The 13201-nt window shown below is 36.6% G+C and overlaps 1 protein-coding gene across 1 annotated transcript in view; it reads right to left on the bottom strand.

Moving 5' to 3' along the window:
- Positions 1 to 782: 782 nt before the first annotated feature.
- LOC122804650 (ADP-ribosyl cyclase/cyclic ADP-ribose hydrolase 1-like) overlaps positions 783 to 13201 on the bottom strand; it is a 359461-nt gene continuing 347042 nt past the window's right edge. The window contains exons 7-9 of the mRNA XM_044074633.1: positions 1879 to 1965; positions 1712 to 1787; positions 783 to 1620 (exon numbers count right to left, since the gene is read on the bottom strand). Coding sequence (XP_043930568.1) covers positions 1712 to 1787; positions 1879 to 1965 — 163 coding nt within the window. The 3' untranslated portion in view covers positions 783 to 1620. The remainder of the gene's footprint in view (positions 1621 to 1711; positions 1788 to 1878; positions 1966 to 13201) is intronic.

Genomic DNA, 13201 nt, shown 5'->3' with positions numbered 1-13201 from the left:
CATTAGAGCATATTCTTTCTGTAGATTTACTTTAGATTACCCACATTTGATAAATCTACTAACTATAGTGTCTAGTGATGTGTAGCTCACTCAATCGTAAGATTATTTGGTCAGGTTCCCACTTAGAAGGACACTTGATAGACTTTCTGATTGGGTTGCCATTCACCAATATGTTTTAATTAAATGACACGCACCACATTTGCACATGTATCAAGTACAAGTGTGGATTACTGTAGAACTTCTAGTTCACTCTTATATAGTAAGTGTTTGTTATTATACAGGAGAATTGCTCCGTATAAAAGATCAATGTTCATGGAGTAAGAGATTGTTGGTAAGCTGTGCAGTATGCGTATCCAGGTGTGTGTGGTGAGTATTCTACGGGTAGGGAAGTGGGTGTGCTGTGAATGCTACAGTTAGGCAGTTGCATGTGCTGAGGATTCTACAGGTAGGCAGGTGTGTGTGATGAGCATTGTACAGGTAGACAGGTATGTGTGATGAAGATTCTACAGGTAGGGCAGGAGTAAGTGTTTGAAAGAATGTTATGTACAGGGTACAGGTGTTTTACAATGTTAGTCAGTTACTGAATTGTGTGGGAATGTGACTGCCTGTTTGAATCTAGGTGCAGTGATATGAAGGATTGGAAATGTGTGTGTGTGTGTGTGTGTGTGTGTGTGTGTGTGTGTGTGTGTGTGTGTGTGTGTGTGTGTGTGTGTGTGTGTGTATGTTTGTGTGTTTTTGTCTGTGTGCATGTGTGTGTGTGTGTGTGTGTGTGTGTGTGTGTGTGTGTGTGTGTGTGTGTGTGTGTGTGTGTGTGTGTGTGTGTGTGCACATGTGTGTACACACACACCAGTTTCTGTTACTGTTTTGTTGTGTAAACCAAGTAGCTCTTTCTTCACAATGCAGATGCATCAGTTACTCCTTTACCGCTTACTAGACAGCCATAGTACATAAATGCATCCAATACACAATATACAAAATGTATCAAAAACTCCTCATTTAATAAATGATTCAAACAGGTTGTGTCTGACTGAGAGACAGAAAATGTTGCTTGAAGTGACTGGACGTTTAGAACTTCCAATCATTTTGTGATATGTGTGTCTTGCGTGTTAAGTGACACTGCATCATGTACAAGGTTATGATGTGTGTGAGTAATGTGCCTGAACTGATTGTTCAATAGCAGAACATTGCAGAACATGGGAATATAGTATATTCTGAATCAGTGTTTTATTTCAAATTTGGAACTAAGTGTGAACGACATGACATAAGGGAAGAATCATTTGTCAGAATGAAGTTGCTGACTGAGGCAGAACTACAAGTCCAGTGTGTCATAACTCATATGTAGAAAAAGACATTCATTTTGAGATGGTTTTTGGATGTCACCACAGTAGTTTCTCTGAATTAATATCAACTCATAGTAACGTGTGCCCTGCTGTGACACATTTTAACTGAAGAAAGACAGAGAAGGAAAACTTATCACAATTACTGTCATTATAAATATCAGGTATTACTGCTGCATTTTGCTAACATTTTAGTCTCTGGGACATACTATCACAGTATTATTTATTGTTAGAATCATTTTCTTCCAATGATGTTTCTTTGACTGCTTAGAGCAGAGGAGATCTATTGGGAAAAAAAAGCTATAGTCAGAAACTTGTGAGATCAAATAAAATCAGATTTTGTATGGTTTTATTCAGTTACTGCATTATCATACCTAGGGATTGATTCTGTAGAAATCTTTGCATTTGGAATTGTTAGGATGGGCTGCACATTGTAGGAGAATCATAGCTCTGTTAATAAAAAGAGGCTACAGTCAGAAAGTTGTGAAATCAAAAAATATCAGCTCTTGTATGGTATCATTCAATTACCACACTATAATACCTGGGATTGTCAGTACAGGTGTACTTAATCTTTTTGTTTTTCAGGTATTCTTCTAATTCTGCAACTGTACCTTTGCCACATGATTCTCTAAGGAGAAAAAAATGACATAATTACATTAAGAAAATTAAAATAAAACTAATACAGCTGAACTGTCACAGTTATAGATAGCTTTACTTGACATATACATTTATTTACCCATATCATTGTCAGATAATACTTGACTCTCACCAATCCCATCCCAGGAAATAATGCTTAAAAAGTGATAAGTAAAACAAATCAGCTAAATTAAAGGTGAATCCCATGAAGTTAAACAGAACATTGGTGCAAATGAAAGATTTAGGATAGTGGTAACGAATACTCTTTTCAGTAAGGCTGTTTTGAAAACATAAGCTATGTATTAATTAGCTAAGACAGGCCATTAGGTTAGTTTAGCAGGCTGTGTAGGATCTCTTTACACTAGCGAGAACAAGAAAACACTGCTGATTGCAAGGAAGCTAAAACATGAGTTCTGAGTGATTTTTTCCTTCCTCCCGTTTCTCACATTTTTCCTCTTTTGTCCTCGAGTGATTTTTTTTCTTCCTCCCGTTTCCCACATTTCTCCTCTTTTGTCCTCGAGTGATTTTTTCTTCCTCCCATTTCTCACATTTTTCCTCTTTTGTCCTCGAGTGATTTTTTTCTTCCTCCCGCTTCTCATATTTCTCCTCTTTTGCCCTCAAGTGATTTTTTCTTCCCCCATTTCTCACATATCTCCTCTTTTGCCCTCAAGTAATTTTTTCTTCCCCACATTTCTCACATATCTCCTCTTTTGCCCTAAAGTGATTTTTTCTTCCTCCCGTTTCGCACATTTCTCCTCTTTTGTCCTCGAGTGATTTTTTTCTTCCCCCCCATTTCTCACATTTCTCCTCTTTTGCCCTCAAGTGATTTTTTCTTCCCCCCATTTCTCACATTTCTCCTCTTTTGTTCTTGAGTGATTTTTTCTTCCCCCATTTCTCACATTTCTCCTCTTTTGTCCTTGAGTGATTTTTTCTTCCCCCATTTCTCTTTTGTCCTTGCGTGATTTTTTTTCTTCCTCCCATTTCTCCTGTTTTGTCCTCGAGTGATTTTTTTCTTCTCCCCATTTCTCACATTTCTCCTCTTTTGTCCTTGAGTGATTTTTTTCTTCCCCCCATTTCTCACATCTCTCCTCTTTTGTCCTTGCGTGATTTTTTTCTTCCTCCCATTTCTCACATTTCTCCTCTTTTGTCCTTGAGTGATTTTTTCTTCCCCCCATTTCTCACATTTCTCCTCTTTTGTCCTTGAGTGATTTTTTTCTTCCCCACCCCATTTCTCACATTTCTCCTCTTTTGTCCTTGAGTGATTTTTTTCTTCATCCCCATTTCTCACATTTCTCCTCTTTTGTCCTCGAGTGATTTTTTTCTTCCTCCCTTTTCTCACATTTCTCCTCTTTTGTTCTTGCGTGATTTTTTTCTTCCTCCCATTTCTCACATTTCTCCTCTTTTGTCCTCGAGTGATTTTTTCTTCCCCCCATTTCTCACATTTCTCCTCTTTTGTCCTTGAGTGATTTTTTCTCCCCCCCATTTCTCACATTTCTCCTCTTTTGTCCTTGAGTGATTTTTTCTCCCCCCCATTTCTCACATTTCTCCTCTTTTGTCCTTGAGTGATTTTTTCTTTCTCCCTTTTCTCACATTTCTCCTCTTTTGTCCTTGAGTGATTTTTTTTTTCCCCCCTCTTCTCACATTTCTCCCCTTTTGTCCTTGAGTGATTTTTTCTTCCCCCCATTTCTCACATTTCTCCTCTTTTGTCCTTGAGTGATTTTTTCTTCCCCCCATTTCTCCTCTTTTGTCCTCAAGTGATTTTTTCTTCCTCCCTTTTCTCACATTTCTCCTCTTTTGTCCTTGCGTGATTTTTTTCTTCCTTCCATTTCTCACATTTCTCCTCTTTTGTCCTCGAGTGATTTTTTTCTTCCCCCCCATTTCTCACATTTCTCCTCTTTTGTCCTTGAGTGATTTTTTCTTCCCCATTTCTCACATTTCTCCTCCTTTGTCCTTGAGTGATTTTTTTCTTCCCCCATGTCTCACATCTCTCCTCTTTTGTCCTCGAGTGATTTTTTTCTTCCTCCCTTTTCTCACATTTCTCCTCCAGTTTTGCCAAGGTGATTCCTTTTGAGTGAATGTGCATATGTTTTATATGTACGTTGTTTATATGCATTTTTTGAGCTATCTAGATTAGTTTTATCATTGTTATTATAAATTTGGGTTTTTTTAAATACATTTACAATATGACGAAGGACCGATATTTAAATATCAATGATAGTCCCTTGGTTGGTGGTTAATAACAGAAGGGTGACATGACTTGTTTTTTAATCATTTTATCTAAGGAAATTGATTTGTTAAGTAGTGAAGTCAGCACTTTAACTGAATTTAATCAATGATTAATTGTTTGATGATCCCGCCAATTTGTGTATTTAAACGAGAGCTTTGTTTGTATAATTTTATCTGAAGAAGCATAGCTAGCACTACGCGAAAGTGCTCATCTTTTCCAGAATAAATTCGTCTTGTTTTTTATATCATGCTTGTTTATTGAATATTTGATCATTAGAAGAAGGACTACATCGTGGTTTTACCTCTCATTGTTACTGTTTTATGGTTCCCTTTTTTTGGTGAGAGGTACATTCAGCGGAGAGTTGTTTTCCTTTACAATGTTTCTTACCTTTGTTTGCAACTCACCGCACATGATGGAGGCTAATAATACTGCATCTATTTCTAATCCGGAGCCGAGGGACACTACCCGTTTATGGACGGGACTTTTTCATCAAGAATCGAACCCTTTATTGTCTTTGGATTTTCATGAAATATTGGGCTCTGCCCACCCACAAGAAACTGGTGAGAATTTAACAGAATTTCATAGTCTGTTGAAACTTTTAGAGGATAATTTGTACCAACTACAGAGGTATTCCTGGCAGAGACTGCATTTGGATGCTTGTTTATTTCATAAAGTGTTCCCCAGAGGCATGCGGGTTTTCTGCATGCCTACGTATGGGGACTCACATCCATCTTTACTCAAACAATGGCAAGATCTCAATATACAGTTAGGTTTTGACTATGCCAGATTGTTATTGAAATATTTCCAGCCTATAGAGACTGAATTACGTAGTAAAACCAACGCTCTATACAAAGAAATAACTGAGCGTTTCTGTTCTGAATATTGTAAAGAAAAATTACGTCATGCTTTTACACAAATCAAAGCCTTTAGTGATAGACTCGGAACAACCAAGCAACGTAAATTAAGAAGGGACTTTAATGATTTTCAAAACGGCCACGTGTTTGTTTGGCCGAGGTCCCAAGTTAATCAATCAATTGCTTCACATCAACCATCTAAACAACGAGTGACATCTAATTTAAGTGAAGCAACAAAAAGTCCTACATTCACTTCTCTAATGCCTCCAATTAATAATACTCTTTCCAGCCAGACTGACACATCGCTGGTTAGAGCACTCAGCTTAGATCATACTGATTGCCCCAACACGGACACACCCCCTCCTAATCGGGAAGCACTCCAAGGCAATTGTGCACTGGGAGCTATACCAAAAACTACAGTGGCGCTGAGTAATGCTTCACAACCTTTTTTACCCTATCAAAAGTAATTTGTACAACGACAACGAGGACGATCAAACAGCAGATGTCCGAGGAAGCGCAAGTATTCCGAAGAGAAGACAGCAGCGAACAGGAGAACCAGGTATTGACTTCTCTGGTTTTCAACTGTTCTAGCTACTTATTGGATACTTCGACAGTCAGTCTTTTGAATAGGGGATTGAACTTTATTCCGGCTACCTCATCGACACTTGTAGAGACTTTAGTTGATTTAAGACTTTTTTGTCGACAGTTGTGTCTCAAATTATATTTTTCTACTGGTGGAGAATGTACTGTTGTGAAAGTGTTACCGACACCTTTTAGAAATAAGAGTACTTTTATGCCACCAATACCTCCATCAGTGGAGTGCTTTCTTAAGATATGTGAGAATGATTTTTATACTTTGTTTTCTGGCATTAACAATAAGAAAGGGAGATACTATAACCTTACCAGCTTGGAGACTAAGGCTTTGGCGAATCTTAAAACTAATTCAATGATTGTAGTGAAACCTGCTGATAAAGGGGGGGGTATAGTAGTTCTAGACACTTCTGAATATGTGATGTGTATGAATAATTTACTGTCAGATGAAACAACTTATAGGAATATAACGTATAAGGAAGTTTTAACTATCATACAGACAGTAAAGGATACTTTATATGACCTTCTGTTGTGCCAACAGATAAGTGTGGAGTTACATGAATACCTTTCTATATCTCATCCGGTTATACCTATTCTTAAAGGTTTACCGAAGATACACAAAAGAGTCCGTCCCATACCAATGATACCAATAGTATCAGGGGAAGGTTGGATAACCACACATGTATCCACCTTCTTAGAAAACATCTTACGACCAGTAGTAAATGGGTTTCCATCTATCTTGAAAGATACGTATCATCTGCTAGAAAGTTTAGAAACTATACAACTTGACTTAGAAACAACTCAGTATGTTCTCATTACAATGGATGTAGAAAACCTATTTACATCGATTCCAAATGATATAGGCATACAATATATAAGAGAACTTCTAGTTAAAGAAACAACTTTTACCAATGCCAGAATTGGTTTGCCAGTTGTTGGAAATCATACTGAATAATAATGCTTTCCTATTTGGCGATAAGTATTATTTGCAATCATGGGGGGTAGCCATGGGCACCCTCTGTGCGAATACCTACGCCAATCTTGTTGTTTATTGGTGGGAACAACTATATTTATTCAGCCATGAGTCATTTAAATCAATAAGATATTATAAACGGTTCGTGGATGATATACTTATTGTATGGGATGGTACTATTGAAAGTTTTGATATATTTTTGAGATATTTAGAAACAACCACACATTTTCTGAGGTTTACTAAAGAGCACTCCTCAAATGAAATACACTTTTTGGATGTTATGCTAAAATTGACGAATGAAGGCATTATTACATCTACACTTTATAGGAAATCTGTATGGAAGAATGCTATACTTACATACGATAGCATGCATCCTAGGCACACGTTTCAAGGCATAGTAAGAAGCCAGTTCATTAGGATATCCAGATTGTGTGCTGATAAGAGTGACTTGAAAAGGGAGGCAGATTTAATGGAGCTTTTGTTTAAGAACAGAGGATATGATTTGCATATGGTCAGAAGCATAAGACAAGAAATTCTAGGAGATATCCAATCATTAAATCAACAGAATCATGATTTATGCTGTACAAATCAGTTTAAGTACAAAAAGTTTAATAAGACCAAGAATAATGAAAATATGATTAATTACACTATGAAATATACAAGTGATGTTGAGAATATAAGACGAATAGTTTCTAACAATTGGAATGTCCTAACCATGCACAAGCAAATTAGGGACATAGTAGGTATTAGACCTAGATTTTGTTATAGAAATAGTGACAATTTAAAATTGATTTTATGTAACGATCTACATGTCACTAAGAATAAAAGTAAAAATAAACTAATATTAGGGGAATTTTCAACCAAAGGAACTTATCCATGTTATCAGTGTAATAGGTGTAGTAGTGTCTCGAAGATACAACCATATAACCATCCCTATATGGATTACACTTTTCAGCCTAATTTTTATGCCAATTGTAACACCACGAATGTTGTATATCTGGCCACCTGTGCTTTGTGTACAGCTTTTTATGTAGGATTGACGAAAAGGAGGTTACATGATCGTATATATGACCATCTATACGACATTCGTAAACAAGATGAGACTAATGCATTGGCAAAGCATGTAAAAGATTTTTCCACTCATCATTTTAGTTTCAGAGTGTTACAAATATTACCAACTAATAAGAGAGGGGGAGATGATGATAATAGTTTAGCAATGGCTGAATTGCATTGGATATTGAAGTTAGCAGCCCATCTACCCCCCTGGCATAAATAATTATCTATCTATCAAACCAGTGTTAGTAGGGATTAAATAAAGTACTATATTAAAATTTGTTATAAATTAGTTAGAATATGTATTTATTTCTATATGACACTAGATTAACATAATGATTATTAAATATTTTAAAAAGTATATACTTATTGTTTGAATTAATAGAGTTTATTCACATATATGGGATTTATACTTGTATTCAGGATTCTATATGTGCACACTAATATTATTGTGTGGCTTATATTAGTGGTCACATGGTTACATGTATATAAGTTTAAATTTATATTTTTTGAAACATTTGTACATTTAGTTTCTATATTTCATTATTTTGATTTGTATCTTTATTTTGATATTGTTTTCATTTAAGTCCAGTAAGTTCCTTGGTGAAGTTTTTAGATATACCCAGATTTTAACCATGAATTTACGTAGTTCATGATGATTATGTATCTGATATATTGAGAATATGTTTATTAATTAATTATTTAATAAATTATATATATGTCTTTTATGTAGGATAGATTGCATACACAAATTCCAGCAACTGACAAGGGATCAATAGACTACCTATAATGTCTATGATATTACATTATTTTTTTTTTAACTCATGAAAATGCCATATGAGTTTATTTATTTTCATTTGTCATATATTAATATGTAACAATATGTAATAATGTAGGAACGATAGAGTATGTTTATCTGGATATATTATATAACACGCTCAATATAGATTTTGTATATAAGCATTAGTAAATGCAATACATATACATGTCCTTGGAAACTTCTTATGCATATGTTTTATATGTACGTTGTACATTGTACATTGCAGAGGACTACCAAAAAAGGTATTAGGAAATGTATTTCTGCTGGCAGCATAAGCATATGTCCCAGTTTTGCCAAGGTGATTCTTTTTGAGTGAATGTGCATATGTTTTATATGTACGTTGTTTATATGCATTTTTTGAGCTATCTAGATTAGTTTTATCATTGTTATTATAAATTTGAGGTTTTTGAAACACATTTACAATATTTATTTTATTTATTTATTTATTTATTTTACATTTGTTAACCGGGCTAGTCCAACTGGATACATGTCCATTTTCAGTGGAGGCCCGGGGAGAAAAGCTCCTCTACAGTACTACTATAGTAAGACTAAAACAAAAACTTTATCAGAATATATCAGCATATACAAATAATATCTAATAACATATACTTTAAACCTTCTGTTAGAATTAAGAACATTTGAGTACAAATATGAGGTACAGTAAGAAGTCTCTCTATTACTTAGAAAAGTGTACAATATGACAGTACAGATAAAGTACCTAGTTAGTCTAATACATCTTTAAAAGAAGATGGAAAGTAGAGATTTAGTTCCGTTATTAGAAGTGAGGTAATAGAAACAGCTTTGTAGAGAGTTATGTAGAGAGTTAGATATACGAGATAAAGAGAGGGTGGAAAAAAATCTCATAGCAGGGAGGTATGAAAGGTTAGTCTGGGTTATTGCAAGAGCAAAGCCAATGGTTGGAAAAGAAATGTTTAAGTTTAGTTTTAAATAGTGGGATTGATGTTTGAGTGGTGAGGTCTTGAGGTAGTTGATTCCATAGTTTCCCAACTGAGTTTGAAAATGTGGAGTCACCTGCTGAGTTCTTAGAAAGAGAAGTATGAATCAGTATTTTGTTGGAGGAGCGCAGGTTCTTCAGATTGCTATAGGGTTTTATGAGGGTGGAGAGCATTGGGGTATTGTCTGGGTGGTAAAGAGCTTTATGGGCAATTGTAAGTTGGTTAAAATGTATAAGGTTAGGTAATTCTAGCCACCCTAGTTTTTTAAGGTTAGAACAATGGTGAGTCCTATATGGAGATGCTGTAGCAAATCTGGCAATATTATTATAAGATGTAGTTAGTTTGGTAAGATTATATTTAGACAGGTTTGTATAGATTGGGGAGGCATATAAAAGGGAAGAGATTAAGTGGGTTCTAGCTATAGTGGTTCTGGCTTCAGGAGTAAGGAAAGATTTAATTCTATACAGAGAGCCTAGTTTTCTGTTAGTTGATTTTATTGTAGAGTCAATGTGTGTGTCAAATTTGAGTTGGTTGTCAATTGTAATGCCTAGTAATTTGGTGTTATTGTCTGGGGAGATAAGGATGCCATTGTTGGCTGTGAGAGAAATTAATGGAGGGAGACAAGATGGTGGGTGTAAAAATCAGGAGTTTGGTTTTCTTTGGGTTAAGGAGGAGACAGTGGTTGGAGAACCATTTCTCTATGGCAGTGAAGGTATTTTGTGTAAGGGAATAAAGTTCTGACTGTGTTGGGGCTGAGCAGATAATGGTTGTATCATCAGCATATTGAATGCAAGTTGATAGAGGAGTAGCTAGGTAAAGATCATTTATAAAGATGGAAAATAGTAGAGGGCCTAAGATAGAGCCCTGAGGAACTCCTATAGAGGTGGGAAGGAGATCAGAGAGATGGTTATGCCAGAGTACTGCCTGTTTGCGGTTATTCAGATAGGATGTGAACCAATTTAAGGCTGTATTGTCAAAAGAGAGGGACTTTAGACGATGGAGGAGAAGTTTGTGGTTGACCATATCAAAGGCTTTGGATAGGTCAACGAAGAAGGCTGAAGAGGGTATGTTATTATTGCGGTTATTATTTATTGAGTCGATAAAGGAAAGTAAGGCTGTAGTAGTGCTATGGAAAGGGCGAAAACCATGTTGGCATTTAGCTAGGAGGTTATTATTTAGCAGGTGATTTAGTACCTGTTTGTGGATGCATTTCTCCATTATTTTTGCAAGTGGTGATAATAATGCTATTGGACGAAAGTTAGAATACTCAGTAGAGTCACCACCTTTGAACAGTGGGATAATATAAGAGATTTTCCATAATGATGGAATTGTGCTTTCTTTTATGGTCCTGTTAATCAATATGGAGATGGGGTAAGCTATGGCTTTTGCACCAATTTTAAGGAATTCTGCTGGTAACTTGTCGGCTGAGGGAGTTGTAGGTTTTAATTTTTGAAGTAAGGATGATATATATGTGGTGGGTATGGGTTTGAGGTGGAATGGGGGGGAGTGGAACCTTGGTTTAGCAGTTTGGAGGTATCAGGGCTTTGTTGGTTAGCTAGCTTTAGAATGGCAGAGGTAAAGAAAGTATTAAAGGCATTAGCCGTTTGTAATGGGCAGTTGGGGTTTGAATCAATAGGATTTGGTGTGGCAACTTTTCCTGGAGATAGCAGTGTATTAATGGCGGTCCAGAATTTATGTGGTTGGTGTAAGGATGTTTGTTGTAGCTGAGTATAAAAGTTCTTCTTGTCTTGTAGAATGGCTTTTTTTGTTAAATTTCTTTGTTCTCTGAAAATAAGGCGATCAGTTGTATTTTTTGAGGTACGCCATTTTATCCAGGCTTTGTTTCTACTAAGGATTAGGTTCCTGGTGGCATTAGAAAGCCATTGGGCTGTTTTAGATTTAATTCTTATAGAACGCATTGGAGCATGATGTTCTAGGATTGTCAGAAAAGTATGATTGAAGTAGTTAACCGCTTTGTCTATAGGGAGAGATTTAAGAGATGACCAATTAACTTGCATAAGTTCATTTTGAAACAGAATGGGATCTAGGAATTTTTTGCTACGGGATGTTATGACTTGGGTGGGGATGGTTAAATTTGTTTTATGCCTGATGATATAAGTTAGAGAGTGGTCGCTGAGGTCATCTGGGAGAGTCCCTGTTGTATACTTTAGCTGGGGACTGTTTATAAGTATCCAGTCAAGTATACTTTCTTTGTTATTTTGTTTGTTTGTTCTTGTTGGGGAGTTAATGGTTTGAGTAAAGCCATGTAGGTTAATAAGAGTGGGTGGATTGGTGTATTGACATAAATTCCAGTCAATATTAAAATCTCCTAAAAGAATAGTTTCTTGAGGGAGATTTAGTGAAAGCCAATTTAATAGGTCTTCTAAAATAGTGGGATTTTTTCCTGGGGGAAGATAGGTGCAGATAATGTTAACTGTTTTGTGAGGGTTGAGCTGAAGTTTGGAAATAATTATTTCTACATTATTATCCGATGGAAGAGTATGATTTTCTTTGCTTATTTGCAGTCCGGTTTTATATAGAATTGCTACCCCACCACCTTTTTTGTTTAAGCGGTCTTGCCTGAGTATGTTATAGCCAGGGGTGATTTCATTATCTTTAATTGTAGGTTTGAGCCAAGTTTCGGTTAGGCAGAGTATATCAAACTGTTGGACATCTAGGAGGGCATGGATATGTGGTATTTTGTTACAGATGCTACGATATTTAATTGAGCAATTGAGAGTGATTTAGGGGGTTTGGTAGATGGTGTTGGTCTTGTAAATAGTTGGTGGCTTTTAGAGAATGGTAGGGGTGAGTTAGGGCCAGGGTTGGGGTGGATATCACCATGTATTAATGAGCAGATTAATATAGGGTTGTAAGATTGAGAAATTTTGTGGTAGTAGTAATAATGTTTTTTAAGGCTATGAGTAGGATATTTGATGTGAGAAAGTCGGTGATATTTAGCTTGGAGGTAGGAAGTTTTGTGGATGGTGTTGAGATAGGTAATTGTTAGAGCTAGGGGGGATATTTGGGTTATTTTGTGTGGAATTGTTAGAGTATAAGGAAGGGCTTGTTCATAAGAGGTGGAGAAATAAGTAGAGATGATGATGGTTAGGAAGGATATAAGTAGCAAAGGTTGGCATTGGTTAGACATGTTTAGAGAATGTATAACTGAAATAGAGTGGGAAGATAGTGTGAAGAGTGGGAAGGAGAGAAGATAAGTGGAGAAGAGAGGGGCTGGTTTTAGAAGGTAGGGTAGGCAGGTAGGTGGAGTGGGGAGGGGCTAGGTCTAGAAGGGGTGGGGATAGATTAAGAGGGGTGTGTCTATGAGGGTATAAAGGTAGAGGTGGTAGGGGCGGGTGGAATTTGGGGGCAGGGAGGGGAGCGGAGTGAGCCCGCAGGGCGAACGGAGCGGGAAGAGCCAAAGGAGTGGTGTGGCACAGAGAAAACAATCTGTAAGGAGAGGAAAACAGCAGTTAGGTAAGAAAATAAGTATATAGTTATAAGGTATGTGAAGGGTAGAGTCAAACCTATGAATATGTTAAGGTTTGGAGCACAGGGGAGTAGTGGGATTTGGTATAGCAGGGTCCTGAGAGTAAGAAAGGAGGTAAAAAGGATAGGGAGAGGTACAGACACCAAATCAAGAGATAAAGGGGTGTGTGTTGTAATAAATCAGGAAGGAGCAGATTTAAAAGAATAAAGGATGCCACCTAGTGGCCTGAGGGAGTATATATATCACTGATATACTCATAGGTGG

The sequence above is a fragment of the Protopterus annectens genome, chromosome 6.part0, assembly GCF_019279795.1.
Source record: "Protopterus annectens isolate FY-2018-M chromosome 6.part0, PAN1.0, whole genome shotgun sequence".
NCBI classification, from domain to species: domain Eukaryota; kingdom Metazoa; phylum Chordata; order Ceratodontiformes; family Protopteridae; genus Protopterus; species Protopterus annectens.
The sequence above is the reverse complement of the archived record's forward strand: the minus strand, read 5'-3'. Positions and strand labels throughout refer to the sequence as shown.